The sequence below is a fragment of the Notamacropus eugenii genome, chromosome 1 (assembly GCF_028372415.1).
Source record: "Notamacropus eugenii isolate mMacEug1 chromosome 1, mMacEug1.pri_v2, whole genome shotgun sequence".
Classification (NCBI taxonomy): domain Eukaryota; kingdom Metazoa; phylum Chordata; class Mammalia; order Diprotodontia; family Macropodidae; genus Notamacropus; species Notamacropus eugenii.
Window position 1 is genome coordinate 715,259,901 of NC_092872.1, and position 18,145 is coordinate 715,278,045.

Consider the following 18,145-nt stretch of genomic DNA (forward strand, 5'->3'; position numbering starts at 1 on the left):
GGATCCCACCATCGGTTTTGCTGGTCCCCCTGGCCTCAGACCTGGACCATGAGCCAGGGACTGCTCACCAGGACGGTTCCCCCTCAGGGAGAAGACAAGGGCAGGGTAAGAAATCAGAAAGTCCACGGCACAAGGTTCAGCACACTGCCTCATCATCACCCACCTTCCTGCGCATCAACCCGGCCCGATCCCATCCAGAGCATCCCTTTGGTCCAGATGTGCCCCCACCTGTACCTACCTCCTCGGGTACCCGGAGGCTGGTTCACTGCTTCCGTGCGCCCTCTGGTGGAGGCCGCTCCACGCGCGCCCTCTCCCGAGGCTCTGTATATAAAGGCAGAGAGGCGCCGGGGCTGGACGCAGAACTGGAGATCGAGAGTCCGCGAGCCGCAGGGGAAGCGCAGAGCTGAGCCTTGGCCCGATCTGCCCATCCGTCATGGCTGGACAGCAGCAGCCTCCTTACCTGCACCTGGCCGAGCTGTCGGCGTCGCAGTTCTTGGACATTTGGAAGCACTTTGATGCTGACGGTCAGTAAGAACCGAACTTTATTTGTCTTATCCAGAAGGGGATGGTGGTGAGGGCGGGAGAGGAGAGGGGCTCGGGGAGATTCTGGCTCAGGACAGGTGCGTGTCAATTCCCGTCCCTGATCTCCCGGGACCCCACACCTGGTCTGGCTTGGGGAGAAAGTCCGTCTATTCTCGTTGACAACCGCCAAGCAACTTTTTCCTCCCAAGGCAGTTCAGGGAAGTCTCTCTCTGGCTTTCTCCTCTCCACTGCGGGAAGTTGGAGCATTCCTAGAGAGATGGAGAGGGTGGACCGACTTCCCAACCACCACTCCCAGGTAGAACAATAATTAACTGGCTCTAGCCAGTCTGTCCCTAAGGTCACTGCCCCGAGACTGAGGACTTCTCTCTCCACCACTTCCAAAACGAAAACCACACCCAAAAAATCCTCACACCTTTTTTTCTCCAGATTCTTCCTGTAGTTTATTATCGAGCACCAGCCCTGCCTGCTGATATTGGTAGCCCAATGACTGTGGCAGAGTGAAGGGAGGGATTCTTCTGGAAATTTACAACCTGCCCTCACTTTTTCCCCTGAGTGCCAGTTGCTGTGACCTCAATCCAAAGTCCATTTAGAATGGGGGGTCCTTCGAATGAGCACTCTTGCCAAGCTGAAGCAGAGAAGGGTGTGGCACCCCAAGTGCTGAACAGGGCACATCAGCCAGGGTGAAGCTGTCAAGCCTCTCCCCTTGAAAATCCATCAGGATAAGGGCTGGGTGGTCTAGAAACATTCCTCTACAAAGGCTTAGAGCTTGAGAATACGACCTCCGGAAGTTCCTTCCACCTCCAGAGCTTTAGGATTCTGCAGAGCTGAGGTTTAGTCATGCATGAAAGCTTCTTCCTATAGCTTTTTGCATGACCAAGGAAATCTCCCCCATCTGTCCAAAAGAGTCAAACTAGCTCTCTGCTCAGAGGTCCCAGCCAAAGGGAGCATCCAAAAATCCTTTTAGTAGGAAAGGAGTCCCATTTAAGCAGTGGGTCCCTTACCAAGACATGGGTAATTGGAAGACAGAGAGTAATGTAAAGGAACTCAAATTGCTGGAACCAGCTCTGATTTTCCCCAACCTTTGGTGAAGGAACACAATGAAAGGAAGAAGCTAGAAAAAGCAAAGAGGACTGAATTCCAAGGGATCTAGGCACCATCTTTTGTTTGGCCTCAAAATAACTATGAGTTGTTTGTCTTATAATGCCTTAGTTTCCCAGTTGGTCAAATTGGGTATGTCAGGGAAACAAAAGGGAAATTAATCTTTCCAAAAAGTATGTGTCTATAAAGTCTTTTAGGTTAAGGGGCTTAAGAAATGAAGAATAATTGTCCTCCAAGTTATACACACATTCCTTAAGGATGCTTTGTCCAGTTCTCTGCTCCAAAGACTTGTGTGGGATTGAAAGCAAATTACCAAGTTAGCCAAGGTTATGCCAACTCTTTGTGAAATCCTTGGATTTTATGGGGAACATATAAAAGCCTTGTTATTTAATTATCCAATGACATTGTTTAGATCATACTTTTTAAAGCACTGTCACATCCTTAATACCCACACACACTCCCTGCCATGTCTATACAAGACTGGGTTGATTATCCTTGTTTTACAGATGAGGAAATTGGGAGACTGGGTGGAAAAACTTCCCAAGATACAGAATAAATTAGGGGTTTAATCAAGACTAGAACCCAGATATCCTGTCTTGAGGTTACTTCTCTTTGTGCCACTTAGCACTTCTGGTTTGGTTCAGAGGAGTAACTTTCCAGGAGTAATAAATAAGATGAGCCTAGTTTTCTCTTATATAGGATCCCAGAGGCTCAGCCCTAGAGTAGTTGTTTTTCTTCCTTGGGGATGAATCATCTCAGAGAGGGATCTTGAGAATGGCTGACCTAAGGCTAGCCTCAGGATTCCTCAAAGGCCATACCCCTTTACCCCAAAAGCCCTAGTCTAATAAATAATCATTAGCATTTCTATACTGTTTTAAGGTTTGAAAATCACCTTACATATATTAGCCTATCTGATCTTCAAAACAACCCTCAGAGGAGCTATTATTATCCCTGTTTTACAGACAAGGAAACTGAGGCTGAGACATATGAAGTAACTTGCCCAGAGTTACAAAGCTGGTAAATGTCTGGAGCTGGATTTGAACTCAGGTCTTCCTGATTCCAAGCTCTACACTTCATTCACTGAGCCACCTCATCATTCAGGGACATTATCCCAAAAGGGCAAACAGAAGTAATACCTCATCCAGTGTCTCTCTGCAACCAGTTCAGAAGTTTCAGTCCCTCAGGAGGTCTCTGAAGGAAGCATTTGAGTGAATAATTTAACACAATCTCTGGCTGTCTTCATGAACACAGTAGAGAAATATGGACAAAATGGTAGTACAGTTAACTAGTTTTGGAAGGGTTGTCATCAATGGGCTGACGCCAAATTAGAAAGGATCCCTAATGAAGTAGCCTAGAGTTCCTTATGCTGTTGAACATTTTCATTAGTGATTTGGTGGGAAGCAAATCTTCAGAGGGCACAGAGCTAGGAGAATTTGGATGTCAGAGTGAAGATACAAAAGAAAATCTTGATGGGCTAGAATGATGGGATGAATCTACTGAGATGAAATATAAATAGAGATTTTAAAAAATCTAAATTCCTTCACTTAGAAAATTCATTTTCAGAATTACAGGATAATGGAGGAATGGCTAGTTAGACAACAGTTTTATTAAAAGAGATAAGTGGGTTTTAGTTGACTGTAATTCCAAGGAGTCAACAATGCGATGTAGCAACCAAAAAAAACAAAAATTAAAAGAGACCGTATGTCCAGAGCAAAAGTGGTGACAGTAGAACTAAACTCTGCCCTGGTCAGACCACATCTGGGGTCTTGTGTTAAAGTCCAGGAACTATAGTTTAGGAAAGAAATTGACTACATAGGGTTCATACCAAGGATGACAAAGATGGTGAAAGCTTGGAAACCATGCTTGTAAGGACCAACTGGAGAAACTAAAGAATATTTGTAGAGAAAGGGGAGGAGGGAGGACAACATGATAACTTTCTACAGAAACATAGAGGATTGTCATGTGAAACAGAAGAAAAATGAGCTCTGGTATTTGCATAGTGCCTCGAGGTTTGTAAAAATGCTTTATACACCAACCCTGCCTTTAGGCGAACAGTCACAAGGTACTAATTTGATGCTCACAACACATGATCTCATTTGAGTTTCACGACAACCTTAAGACGCAGCTACTAGAGATATTGTGATGTCCAGAGGGAAAGAGGGCTTAGGTTTGCTTTGTTGAGGTCCCCGGGGACAGACAAAAAAGTTTCAGGGGCAGGTTTAGGCTCCATGTAAGAAAAAAAAATCCTCACAATTGGAGCTGTCCAAAAGAGGGAGAGGAAATGGTTACGGATCACTGAAGTCAGTCTGAGCTGAGGCTGAATGAACATTTGTCAGGAATGCTACAGAGAAATTCCTTTTTTAATTTTCTGGATGACCTCTGGCATCCCCACTTTATCCTGTGATTCAGTGGGTGTGGATTTAATAAGTTGAAACAGATTAAAATCCTAGGACATCTTTTCAGAAATGAAAAATGAATTTGAGAGTACAACCCAATGGGTACAACTGGCCGGAAATTAATGGAGTCTGTGCCAGGTACTTGGACTCCTATGCTGTACAATTTCTGTTGACTCTCCTCTCTCTACCCACTAACTTGCTGCCTTATTCCTCTGTCCATCCCACTTGCCTTCTCCCAACCCCTCCCCCTGGTCTCTCTCCATAGCTTTGATTTTCTTTATTTTGTTTTTAGCTCTTGCTCCCTTCCCCGCTCCCTCTGCCAATCAAGCCCTCAGAGACATTCCAAGAAAGCCTCCCCTGGCTCTCCTAGGGGCACCTGGGGCTCACTAGAGTCCAATTAATGACTCCCTGCCACCTGTGAGAGGGACTGACTCCCCATTCTCTCAGGCTACTCACACCCAGTAAACAAATGGTGAGATAGATCCTAGGCAAAAGCTGGAAACTGAGATATAAGTTTATCTGATGCCTGGCTTCTCTTCTAAAACCTTGGGAGTGAGACAGTCTTCTTGGTAGAAAGGGGGGGGTGGGGAAGTCTGCTGCTAGAAGGAGATGTGGGTGTCATTTTAGTACCTTTGTCCAAGGAGCTATAACATATTCACAGATATTAATTTCATCAACTCTCATGTCTCCACTTTGGAGCTGACAAGCACCAGATATTCCGATTCTCATTTTCAAGAATGGAAATCTGGAGCTCAGGCAGAGGAGGTACCTTGCACTTGTCACTTTGCAAGCAAGCTGCACAGCCAGAGACCAAACCAAGACCAAACTAGTGTCCAAGACTCCATGAGCCTATAGACCAGCAGTTTTTAACCTGAGGTCTGGGAACTTGCATGTTTATGTATGGATATAGAGAAAACATAAAGTATTATATACTTTTGATAGTTGGTTTCCTTTCTCATCCTCTGTATTTTATTTTTTGTCATTGTTCAGTCATTTCAGTCTTGTCTGACTCTTCCTGACCCCATCTGGGGATTTTTTGGCAAAGATCCAGGAGTAGTTTGCCATTTCCTTCTCCAGCTTATTTTACAGATGAGGAAACTGAGGCAAACTGGGTTAAGTGATTTGCCCAAGGTCACAGACCTAGAAAGTGTCTAAGGCCAGATTTGAACTCCAGATGAGTCTTCCTTTTTCCAAGCCCAGTGCTCTATGCCCTATGGTACTTTATTTTCCCTTAAATACCTTATTCTGGGAAGGGGTTCCCTAGAGGCTTCACTAGACTATCCCCAAAGGGGTCCAGAACACAAAAAAGGTGAAGAACCCCTGCCATATACCCTACTACAGCAACATGTCAGATGTGACAGCTGCTGTTCCATGATGCTGGGTGTGGGAAGAAAGCTCAGCCTCTCAAAAGTGGGTCAGGAGAAGAGGGAGTGGGCAGCAACCAAAAGTGATGCTTCTGAAAAGCAGTGACAGTAGGGGTATTCATGCCATCCTCTGTCCACCCTTGCCCTCCCACCTATAAGAAGGGGGGGGACAGTGTGAAGATGTCACTGTTCTGACAAGGGCTACTTTAAGGCAGTTCGGGGGAGCAATGGATAGAGCCTGGATGTGGAGGCAGAGGACCCAAGTTCAAATCCTACTTCATGAACTTTATGAGCCAGATGACCCTGGGCAAGTTGCCACTTGACCTCTCTCAGACTCAGTTTCCTCATCTGTAAAGATGGGGATGATAATAATAGCACCTGCCTCCAGGGTTAGCATGAGGATCACATGAGATGACATATGTACAGTGTTTTGCAAAACTTAAAATTCTTTATCAATAGTAGTGGCTACAATTATTATTTTTTATTATTATCATCATAACATGCCAGAGGCAGCTGATGCCAGGTCACAGGCACATGGCCCCCTCTGTTCACCCCATAAGCACCAGCATTTCATCCAGAAAGCCAGGCTGGCATCTACTGGTCCCTGTCTCACAAGCCAAATGAGCATCCAAGTGCTCTGAAGGCAGTACTCTTCTCTTGCTGTTGATGGTAGAAATATACTGACTAGACCAGCAATCAGAGGGAAAGAAAGAAACTCTAGCTTGGAATATTCTGACCCATTATTTTGACTCAATGTTCTCACACTACAGGCAATGTAGCTTAGTGGGGAGAGAGGTGGCCTTGGAGGCAGGAAAACCTGGCAAATGTGCCAAGTTGGATACCTCTCTTCTGGGTAATTCTCTGCAACAATAAGTGGAGCCCTCATCTGGAAGCTTGGGATACCAGTGAAAGAAACCACAAGTCTGATCTTTTAAATGAGATGACAGAGAATCATAGGAGTATTGAGTCAGAGCTGAAACGCCCTTATCAGCCATCTTATCCAACCCTCTTGTTTTATATATGAGGAAACTGAGGAAAGCAACTTGCCCCAGAGTCATATAGCTAATGAATTTGAGAATCTGTTTGAGAATTACAAGTTTATACCCATTAGCTTGTGAGCTCCCCAAGAGCAGAGATTTGTGTCTCCATATCTATCTACAATGCCATTTAACAGCCTGTCAAGTTATTGTTCCCATGTGACAAATGAGGAAACTGAGGCAGGCAGAGATTAAGTGACTTGCCCAGGGTCCCAAAGCCTGGTAAACGTCCAGAGGTGTATCTGAGCATGTCCAGCCCTGTCATCCACTTCCCCTCCTCATTGGAGGAGATCAAAATCTGTTAGAAATGTTGTTTGTTGGCTTGGTCTTCTGGACCTCTAACCGCTTCGGTCCTGGAGCATTGCCCACTTTCCAATGGTGAGGGACAATAACGCATTCAGATCCACTCAGCCTCTCCCGAAGTTTGGCTTGCCAGATTCACTTGGATTCTTGGTCTCAGGCACATGAAGACTCAAGCACTGTTGGATTTGGGGAAATGGAGGTAGGGGGATGGAGAAAAGAAAGGGAGAGACTAAGTAAAACTCAGATCCTGTCCCCTAAACCAACATCAATCTCTTTTTTCCCTGACCCCACTCTGGAGCCCAGTTCAGCTCATACAAGTGCCCATCTCCAGGGTTCAAGACAATTGTAAATAGGATGTTAGGCTACTCAGGCTGTTTCCCTATCCCCCAAACTCACCCATTTTGGAAAGTACAGGCAGAGAAAGGTTCCCTCTAGCCTCCAGGGCTACTTATTGCTAAGAGACCCTTTCCTTTCTTAGATGGAGTAGCAACAGTTTTATATACACACATATATATATAAATTTATTTATTTTAGTCTTCAACATTTATTTCCACAAGATTGAGTTCCACATTTTCTCCCCATCTCTCCCCTCCCCCCTACCCCAAGATGTCATGCCTTCTGATTACCCCTTCCCCCAGTCTGCCCTCCACTCTATCATCCCACCCCTTTTCTATCCCCCTCCCCCTCACTTTCTTGTAGGATAAGATAGATTTCTATATCCTATCGCCTGTGGTGGCAACAGTTTTTGAAGGCTTTGTTTATTTCTGAAGGGCTATTCTCTTCTTTGATCTCTCCTCTCATTCCAACCTGGCCAAATGGAGGTTGTTTTTTGTTTTAAACAAACAAGTCTCCCCGGGCTTGCCTGCAGGCACTTGTGAAGGATAGGGAGCAAGGGACTGTACCACCCTGGCCTATGCCAGTATCCCTGCCTACCATACCTTGTTTATTCCTCCTCCAGACTCCTCCAAATGATTATTCCAACTTCTCCCTCCCCCCTCTCTCCCCTGCCCCCCTCCCCCCACCCCACCCCCGTGAGGTTTCCAGGACTGAGGAAGCCCTTGAGAAATTGGTCCCAACCCCAAAGGAGCATCAATTAATAGCAGTTCAGGCTTAGAATACTTCAAGAACAGTCTCTCAGCAGTGCCTGGCAGGCTTAGCCTCTCTCGAATGATCTTCCCTCCTACAGCTCTCATTTCTATCCCGGCCTGTTGGCTTCACCTTTCTCCTTCTTCCTTCTCTATGGTATTCTATCATCTCCCCCCTTCTCTCTTAGTCCATCTTCTTTAGCCTCCTGCCTCTCTCATAACCTCAATTTTTAATCTTTTTAAACTATCTTTATTATTTTGGGAAACTTAGGCAAACAGAGATTAAGAGACTTGCCCAAGGTTCCACTGATAGTAAGGGTCTGAGGCAGGATTTGGACCCAGCTCAGAGACCCTTCCCTAAAGAAAGGCATCAGCCCAAAGAAAAACTATTAACATAGCCAGATGCAGAGACCTCCATCCCACCTGAGTTCCTCCAGCCCAGCTGAGCCCCCTCAGGTTAGGTCAAAATTCAGGTGGCCAAGGAAATCATTTGGCTACCTTCTATTGAATCCTTTTGGCAAGAATTATGGTAAGATACAAAAGAGGGAGAATATCCAGTATTATTGATCAGGTTTGAGATTTCAAGAAATAAAGACAAAGCTTCACTTTAAGTAGCTTTGACTATAAAATGTATCAAATGAGATACAAACTAAATGAACAAATGCATACAAGGAGGATACACGAAGACATGGATATCTTCAGTCCACTCCTAAACACCCACTGGGTTGCCATCTTTGTCTGGCTCAGAAAATGAGGCTGCATATGTAACTGCTCCCAAAAAGTTGGCTCCATCCAGAAAACAAGAGCCCAACTGCCAGACAGCTCACGGATTCCAGGGGCTATACATATTTATGAGTTACAAAAAGGGAACTAGAGCTTCTTATACATACTCGAGTAATAATAATGATAGCTGGAATCTAGATGGCACTTTAAGGTTTGCAAAGCACTTAGTATGTTGTCTCATTCGATGCCAATGACAACTCTGTGAGGTAGGTGCTCTTATTATCATCCCCACTTTACAACAGAGGAAACTGAGGCACAGAAAGGTTAAGTGACTTTAACTCAACTGGCTCAACTGGACCACCACGCTGAGTAGGTCAGAGAAGCCTAAATACAAGGACTGGTAAAATTCCTTTGGACCTTTGGCCTGCCTTTATGAGAGATCCATTAGACACACTCTACCTATCTTTATATGGATGTTTTCCATCCCACCCTGGGTGAAGGGGCTGATCTAACTGGTCTGCATCACTCAGATTTATGATTAGGAGAATAGCCCAGGGTAACTAAACTGTTGTCTGAGAGAAACATCTTTGGGTTCTGAGATGATCAGGACAAAGTATGGGTTTTGAATCATTTAATTCTCTGAAGAGAAGATGATAGCTTATGGACTTCTTCCTTCCTGGAGAAAAAAAAAGTACATATTTGGATTATTTCTGGTCATTGTATTTTAATTTTGCTCTTTAAAGAATTTGCATCTTAATTTATCAAAAGAGCATCAAGATATGTTCAAAAAGTAGTCATACAAAAAATTGCGAGGCATTTATTCAGTCTGTAGAATATATGTCTGCTTATCTCTGGTTTTAAATTTGCAAAAGTCCTACCATGGCCTGCAGGCTGGGAATGACTATACCTTCCTTCTCGAGGGTTGAGAGTCATTTGGGCTACTGCACCAGCAAGCAGCCAGGAAAGGACAACAAAAACAGATGGAGCATCTCCCGTGGGCCCTAGATGTACTCTGAGGTCCCTTCCAGCCCCAGAGGTATGATCCTGTGATCCCTGGGGGTTCTAGGAAATGGACACCAGTCCAGACCCCTAAGGCAAGGGCTTTTAACCTTTCAGATCCCTTTCTCAGAATAAAGTTTTTAAATATATAAAATAAAATACAAAGGATGACAAAGGAGACCATAATAAAATATAATTATAAAAATAAATGTATTTTTTCTTAAAGTTCATGGACTCCAGATCAAGAACTTAAGCCTGAAGGGATTAAGACAGGACGCAGGATGCAAAATATAAAGTCATGTAAGTGCCAGGCTGTCTAGTGCAGATTATAACTGCTTAAAGAATTTGGAGATGGGAGGCTTTGTGGAGGAGATGAGGCCTCAGACGTCCCTTGAACCATCTCAGGGAAGACTCTGCATGGGCACAAGGTGCTCCCTCACCAACAACTTCCTCATACCAATAAAATCACAAGACCAGTCCTAGGCTATCCCTTTGTTACTTACTCATATGCAAAAGATCTGTAGTTTTCATCGATCATAAGCTCAATTTGATACAACAGGGAAACCAAAAAAAAAAAAATAAAAAAGCTTAAAAAAGTCAGAGGAAAAAGAATGAAGAGAGGGAATTCTGCAGCACTCTAGCCCCTCACCCCAACAGACCATTTCTGCAATAGTGTGGACTGCTTTGGGTGCCAGAGCTTAGGAAGGAAGGGTACTGACAAATGAGAATACATCCAAAAAACAGTAATCAGGGTGGTGAGAATCCCGGATACTGTCATACAAGGATCTGGGGTTATATGGCCTAGAGAAGACTTAAGTAGGGATGTGATAGCCAGCTTCGGGTAATTTCTGGTCATTTTTTAAATGCCTTTAACTAAAGTGCCGGGCTCAATTAGAATTTAGATCAGGGGTGGGGAACCTGTAGCGTGGAGGTCACATGTGAGGGGCCACCACAGCTTCCCCATCCCTGGTCTAGACCCAGTTTCTTCTGCCCTCAATTGCTTCTGTCCTAGGCCTATATGAAGTGGGAAGAAATTGAAACCTTATACTTTGATTTGTTTGGTTGGTTATTGTTGTTTTAACTACTCCAGCTTTCTTTTCCCTTCCACCTTACATCCATTTGGAACTGAGAGCCAACCACGGCTCCCTTGAGCCGATCCTCCAAGATTTAGAGATCTTTTCTCCCTGGTGCTTAGCACAGTGTCTGGGATATAGTTGGTATTTGATAAATACTTGTTGACTTGACGTGACTATCGAGGTTTCCAGCCATAGAGTGACTGATATTTTCAGACTGGAATATAACTCGTTCATTCTAACAATATTTATAAATGCAAATCTCACAGAGAGGCAAAGAGATGCCTTTCTCTGTGCAGCAGGGTTCTCTAGCACTGACGATGCATTGAGCCCATCCATCGGGACATAGCTAAAAAAGTGTAGGAGTGTAACAAAATATTACTGTGTTCTAAGAAACAATAACTGAAATGAACACGGAGAACTACAGGAAGACATATATGAAATGATGCAAAATGAAGTAAGCAGAAGCAGAAAAACAATGTAAATGGAAAAAACCACAAAACTGAATGCTACGAAATTCAAATGTCCAAGATTGATAATTACAAAATAATGATAATAAATATGAGAATGCACCTCTCCCTTCTTGGCAGAGATGGGGAACTGTAGGTGTGGAACACCTCAAATAATGTCAAGACTTTTTTTTTTCTGTTTCCTAGTTTTACAGAGCTGGGGTGCTTTCCTCTTTTATTCAGGATGACTCTCTGGGAGGGGGGAGGAATATATGTTGGGAAATGAAGCTGGTAAAAACAAAAGATATCAATAAAAATTGATTTTTTTAAATTGCATCCATCAGTCAAGAAGTACTAAACGTTCATGATCATATTCAGTGGAAAAGATTGTCACTCTCATTTTGCAGATGGGGCAACAGAGGTATGGAGGGCACAAATTAATTGACTCAGCTTCAACTCATTGCAGCATACCTAAAGTCAGAAAAAGAAGCCAGGATCCTCAGGTTCCCAGACTAGTTCCTTCTCTTTGCTGCAGTTCAAAGGAAGCAGATTTGCTAAAAGGTTAGGAAAAACTGGTAACTATGGTAACCACATCCTTATCCATGCCCACTGGTGTGGGGCTTACCTAGTGGGCAGGAGCCTTGCAAATTCTGCTTGAGAGTGAAAGCAAGAATCTGGTTTTTTATCCTGAAGGGGCATGAACATGGTGCCAGCCTGTTTCAGCCCCATGTCAGTAGAGCCCTTGGATGATAGGTTGGTGCTACTTTGAGGGAGCCTCTAAGTGGTTAATCGCATCCTAGGAGGGATCAATGATGGTGTGCCAAGTGTTTTCCATGTACCTGATGTGGGCAAGACTGGATTCAGATGGGCAGGGTCTGTGTCATGATATTTGTAGATGCTTTCAGAAAGGCAGATGGGCAGCCAGTAACAATGGACCTACCCCTGCTTCTTACCCTCCTGTTGGGCTAAAACTCAGGCGGCTGGCTTCCTCCCATGCCTCCTTACTCTCCCCCTGCCTTCACCTAGGGCTCCCAACCAACTTGGTCTGGAGATGGTCTAAGAGAGAACTAGACTTAAAACGTCAGGAGACCAGGTTTCTAGTTTCCATTGCCACCAACCAGCTGTGTGACCTTAGGCAAATTATTCAGCCTCTCTGGGCTTCAGTTTCCTCAGCTGGGCATGCAGATGGATGTGACCTTAAGCAATGATGTCATCTTGGTTAAAGGAAAACTCTCTCTAAAAGTCAGAGGCTGTCATCCCAACAAAGAGAGACAGGAAAGAAATACCCAGTTCGTAGGATTAGAGGTAGGAGAAATTATACAGATTAAGCCCACAGTTTTACAGACAAGGAAACTGAGGCCCAGAAAAGTTAAGTGATTTGCCCAGAAAAAAGTTGATTTGACCAAAATCACACAGACTTTGTAATACATAACAGAACTGCAATTCCCACTTAAGTGTTCTGACTTCTAATTCACCTACCAATATTTCCAGTGTATTTTTCTTTAACAGGAACTTCAAAGGGAGCCATTAAACCATTAAAAAGGGAACTGCACTGTTCCCTGAAATGCCACCTTCCCCTCCCAACCAACCCTGCCCAACCAACTAATTTGCTCTGGCATTTAAGACGGTCTTGAAATTTCACCTCCTCCTGGAACTAACCAGAAGAGATGTGCAACATTCCCCCCATTTCCCTCTTCCCCCATCAAACACGCAATGCCAAGAAAAACTACCCCTCTCTTACTTTCCTACTCACATTTTTGTCCCTGACTTGCAGACAGCATCCATAATTTATGTTACTTATTTCTATACACGTTCAATATTTAGTGTTTGATTAATAATGTGCTTGACACATGTGGGTCTGTCTCAGGGCTTCTGTCTGAGTCTAAGGTCCCCTCGTTGATATGCAGAAGATTATTTGAGAAATAATATTCTCAAGAGGCCAAGAGGAGAAGCTCTAGAGAGGAAGAAAGGAAAGAAACAAGCATTTATTAAGCACCTACTATGTGCCAGATACTATACTAAGGACTTTATATATACTTCCTCATTTAATTCTCACAGCCACTGTAGGAGGTGGGCGCTATTATTATCATCCCCACTTTACAACTGAGGAAACTGAGACATACTGAGGTTAAGTGATTTGCCCAGGGCCACAGAATTTGGAAATGTATTAATCTAGATTTGAATTTAAGTCTTCCTGACTCCAGACCCAGCACTACCCAGCTGCCTCTGAGGAGGCCCATTCCAATTAGGATACTATGGTTTCAGATCACATCATTGCACTCACTCTCTTAGGCAAAACCCTCAGCTTCTTTGGGACTCAGTTTCCCAAGTACGTAAAATAAGAAAATTTTTTAAGCGTAAAAATGTTTTAAAATTTAAAGTAAGAGCCTTGATGGGCTAAAAAAAAAATGAAATTATTAAAGAAAAGGTCCTCACTTGTGCTTTGAATCAGCGAAGACACTATTGGTCTGATGTGCTAAGGAGGTTAATGACAAGAAAAGAGCCATAGGTAGAAAAAAATTCAGAGCAGCAAAATAGCTAGGAATGAAATACGTGCCCAGCCATGGGGGATGACTGAACAGATTGTGGTAGATGGATATATTCGTGTACCCTCTGGAACAAAGATTGGGAAGAATTCAGAAACTGGGAAGGTGTGAATTAAGAAAACAGAATAAAACAGGTGAGAATCTAAAGAACAGTAGTCATGATGCAGTAATGTAAAGATCGCACCCAAGGCAACGCTGGGTCCACTCTTTCGAGGGCACAGGCTTTGAGAGGGGATGCTCCCTGGGGCCGGTCATCTGTTGTGTTCAAACCAAACGTATCCATAGAAAACAAAAAATAAAAACTTAGTTTTAAAAATGAATTAAAACAAGGGAGTTCGACAGGATAATCCCCTTGGGGCTCCTTGCAGCAATTCCACCTTGTGGCTCAATCTCACCTTCTCTGTTGTTCCATCTTCTGTGAACTCTGACCTGGTGTAGAAGAACCCTTCAAAGTGTATCATCTTATGTTATTTTGTGGGTGTGTGGCGGTGTTTGTGCCTGTAAATCTGTCCCCCAGACTCCACTGCATGCCCTAGGAGGGTAGGAGCATGGCAGGTTCCCACTAGAGTAGAAGTCATACAATAAACATACAGGAAATCCAGGTTTGGTTGACTAGGTGAATTCACTGGCAAAATGCAAATCCCAGTCCTCTGGTGGCCCAGGTTCCCCTCGGCCCCTCCCAGCCTTCCATCAGCTTCACTCCCCTGTTCTTTACTCCAGGCTTGATGGCTGGTGTGGTGTTTCTCTCACCCTGCAGGAAACGGCTACATTGAAGGAAAAGAACTAGAAAATTTCTTCCAAGAATTGGAAAGTGCGAGAAAAGGAGCTGGCATGGTAAGAAGTGTTGGTGTTCAAATTCTCCTTTGGCTCCCCTGGCTCGGGGCTGAAACTTTTCTGCCTGTAGCTGGAACCCGAGCTCCAGAGCAGGAGACCTTGCCCAGGGCTGGTGTGGCTTTGTTGAAAGGTGAAAGAAGTGCTGCCTGCCTGCCCAACCCAAACCACTTCCTTCTTTTTCTTTCTTTCTTCCTTCCTTCCTTCTCTTACCTTTCCTTCTTTCTTTTTATTTCCCTCCTTTCTCCCCTTCCTTTCTTTCTTCTCTTTCTTTTTTCTTTCTTTATTTCCCTACTTTCTTCTTTTCTTTCCTTCTCTTTCTTTCTTTGTCTCTTCCTTTGCTATCTTCCTTTTTTCTTCCTTTCTTTCATTCTCTTTCTTCCTGGCCTCCCTGTCTCACTCAGGCTGAAAATACAGAGCTATCCTACTGCTGATCCACACAATTTCCTACTTGTGTCCATTCACACCTCCTCAGGCAGCCTAAGGGGTTCCTGGGGGCTCACCATATTGGTGCTGGACTTAAAGTGGCCACTACTGCAACTCAGAACTCCAGAGCTCAATAAGCCACCAATTTTAGCCTCCCTAGGATCAGGAATTCTTTTTTTACACCCCCATGTATGACTGAATTTTTATTTTCCAGGAAAGAATTACTTAAATAATATTAAGTAGCTGATCCCTCAGTTATACAGTGAGTTAGTTCCAGAGTTACCAGTATTTTGAAGCCCACAGAATGAGTCAGAGTTAAAGCTGAAAATGTCTTTGAACCAATACCACTGGAGGGACTGACCAATGAGCTCTCCTAGAAGCAGGCTCCCCAACCTGTTCTATATGGGGAATGCAGCAAAAGCCCTCTGCACATGCTCATCAAGACTAGGCTCATTGGCCAGTCCCACATGACACCCAACTCCAGGCTCACAGAACCTAGTAATCTCTTACCTGGGCACCAGGAGCTATATATTGTGCAGACACTAGAGGTCAGACTCTCAATGTGTAGCCCAGCCTGTTTCTCATCCAACTCATCTAAAATGAATTCAAAGTTATTTCCAGATCACATAGAATAACAATGAGATTATTTCTATCATATTCTGATTAGTAATTGGGGGACGTTGGACCAACAAATGCCCATTCACTAAAGGTGGCCTGAGGTAAGACTTTTCCTGGAGAAAGCTTAGTGCTCCATGCCATGAGGGAGAGCCTGCTGCTCTCAGAGAGTCACGTTTTCCCCAAGTACAACTCTACTTACAGACCTGAGGTCCCTTCCAACTTTGAGATTCTATTAATTCTCTCAAGGCTTTCCCAAAAAAAAATGATTTATAGTATTTAAAAAGTTGGCTTAGGCTGCTCCTTAGTGATTCATATATGGATAGATTTGATTTTTGAATATATAAAGACACGCTTCCAAGTCCACTACATAACCAACTCCAAAGAGTTCCAAAGCCACATTAATATAGGGATTAGGATCAAGCAAGGAGATGACTCTTCTAAGCAATAGAAATGACTCTACTGCCAGCTACTGCATAAAACATGAAACATAACATTGTCCCTCTCTGCCTCAGTTTCTTCTTCTGTGATAGGAAGATCAGATCCCCCCTATCTGGATGCCTTGGAAACTTCAACAGCAGCCTTACCTGAAGTAGATTAGATGACCCCTAACCAGAATGGATCACTATATAATGTGGAACTCAACGTTAGCATAATGTCCGTGGGAACTGGAGAATGTTGAGAACACTGGCCATGAAGGTTTAGGGTGGAATACAGTTACTTACATACAACAGAGCATGCTGAGGCTTTGTACCTTCCTTTAGAATTTGTGTAGATAGGACAGGGGCAGGTCTTAGAAAACTAAAGGACAGCCCAGCATAGTGAACAAAGAACTGGTCTTGAAATAAGGAAGGCCTGTGCTGAAGCCTGACCTCAGACAGATTATAGGCTAGGTGACCTTGGGCAAGTGCCCCAGACAATTCTCTAACATCTGCATTGGTGGAGGGAGGGAGTTCTCATCAGGAGGTCCCTAACAATTTAAAAAGAAAAAGGGAAAGGAACCTAAAATAGATTAGCCAGTTTGGGAGAGTGTTGGCCACCATCCCTAATAAACAACTAGGTAGAAACTCTTCCCACCCACTACCATGTGGGAGAGAAGTTCTGTGGGGGCAGCCTAGGGGTACAAAGGAAAAGATCCACTAGGATTCCCCTTCCTTGTCTTTCTGAAGGAAACAAAGAGTGGCAGTTTTGGGGAGAAGATGAAGGAATTCATGCAGAAGTATGACAAGAACGCAGATGGAAAGATTGAGATGGCAGAGGTGAGTTCTGCTGTCCTGATAAAGCATCAGGGTGGGGAAGGGTATGCAAGGGGAGAACCACCTATACCTCCTTCCCCACTTCTCCCTCATGGGTTTAGGATTTGGGACTGCCTTGGAAGACTGGGACTTAAGTTCAGATCGAGCACAAGATGGGCTGAACCCAAAGGGCACTGAGGAATTCCTATTTGTTTCTTGAGAAATGGCATCATAGAGTTGAAGTGAGAAAACCACTGGTGGCACAGGGGATAGAATGTCTGGACTGGAGTCAGGAAGATTCATCCGAGTTCAAATCTAAGCTTAGACCCTTCCTAGCTGTGTGACCCTGGGTGAGTCACTTTTGCCCTGTTTGCCTCAGTTACCTCATCTGTAAAATGAGCTGGAGAAAGAAATGGCAAACCCCTACAGTATCTTTGTCAAGAAAATCCCAAATGGGGTCATGGAGAGTTGGACATGACTGAACCTAGGGTCCAAATGCCAGCTTTGTCATTTATTAGTCAAGTTACTTCATTTATAAAATAAGAACAGTACAGGGTGGGTAGCTGTGAAGAGCAGGTAAGATAAGATAGGTAAACTACTTTGCAAACCTTCAAGTACCGTATAAATACAAGCTATTATGTTCAAGCGGTTCTTTCACCCTCCGGGGAGTGAGAAAACAGCCGTGGCCTAATCCATTTGATGTGTCCCTTAGCCCAAAATCATGGAGCTTTACTCCATCTTCTTTGGGGGAGACTACCCCACTCTAGGCACACTCAGGTGAATTTGTCTCTCCTTCCCCCTCCCCCACACAGCACCGAAGGGGCCCCCGTCATAATGATGTCACAGGTACACTGGGGCACAAGATTGGCAGCAGTATGTGTGCCAACGGTTGCACGCATGGATTGAGTTTTGAATGGCAGGGGTCAGAGCCACTCCTAGATAAGTCAAGAAATTAGGCCAAAGTTAGGATCAAATGAGATAACATGTATCAGAAACCTTAAAGAGCTACATAAAGGCTGGCTATTATGATGTAGTTCTCTCTTACCTTGCCTCTCCTGGTGGGCTTCTCCCACCTCCTGCCCCGTGTCCCAGAGGCCCAGCTAGGATCTCTTTCTTGCTAATAACACAGGTTTGGTGTCAGAGAACCTGGGCCTCATTCCTGGTTCTGTTGTGTACCACTATGGAACCTTGGGCCAAGAACTTAACATTTTCTGGTCAAAATTTTTTCATTCACAAGACCTGTGAAGTCCCTTCTAGGTCTAAGACCTAAGAGGCCAATTCTTCATAAAATGTTCATTCATAAGCTGTTATCACTTACTATCTAACTGAATTACAGCCCTTCTCTCGAAGGGTTAATTGTATTTTAAAGAGTTACTGCTCTCCCCTGGCATCCCTCAAAGTAAATGTTTCACATACAGGGGG

The 18,145-nt window shown here is 44.1% G+C and overlaps 1 protein-coding gene and 1 long non-coding RNA gene across 3 annotated transcripts in view; one reads left to right on the plus strand and one right to left on the minus strand.

Annotated features, from left to right (window-relative positions):
• The first annotated feature begins 321 nt into the window (after positions 1-321).
• Positions 322-18,145, plus strand: part of CALB2 (calbindin 2) — a 29,346-nt gene continuing 11,522 nt past the window's right edge. The window contains exons 1-3 of the mRNA XM_072636618.1: positions 322-524; positions 14,374-14,450; positions 16,658-16,747. Coding sequence (XP_072492719.1) covers positions 434-524; positions 14,374-14,450; positions 16,658-16,747 — 258 coding nt within the window. The 5' untranslated portion in view covers positions 322-433. The remainder of the gene's footprint in view (positions 525-14,373; positions 14,451-16,657; positions 16,748-18,145) is intronic.
• LOC140521521 (uncharacterized) overlaps positions 5,833-18,145 on the minus strand; it is a 32,431-nt gene continuing 20,118 nt past the window's right edge. Inside the window, exons 1-2 of one of the 2 annotated variants that reach the window (XR_011972962.1) lie at positions 12,824-16,663; positions 5,833-6,917 (exon numbers count right to left, since the gene is read on the minus strand). This is a non-coding gene — a long non-coding RNA (uncharacterized lncRNA). Of the gene's footprint in view, positions 6,918-12,823; positions 16,664-18,145 lie in introns of those variants that run through there. The other variant, XR_011972961.1, reaches the window with a different exon arrangement.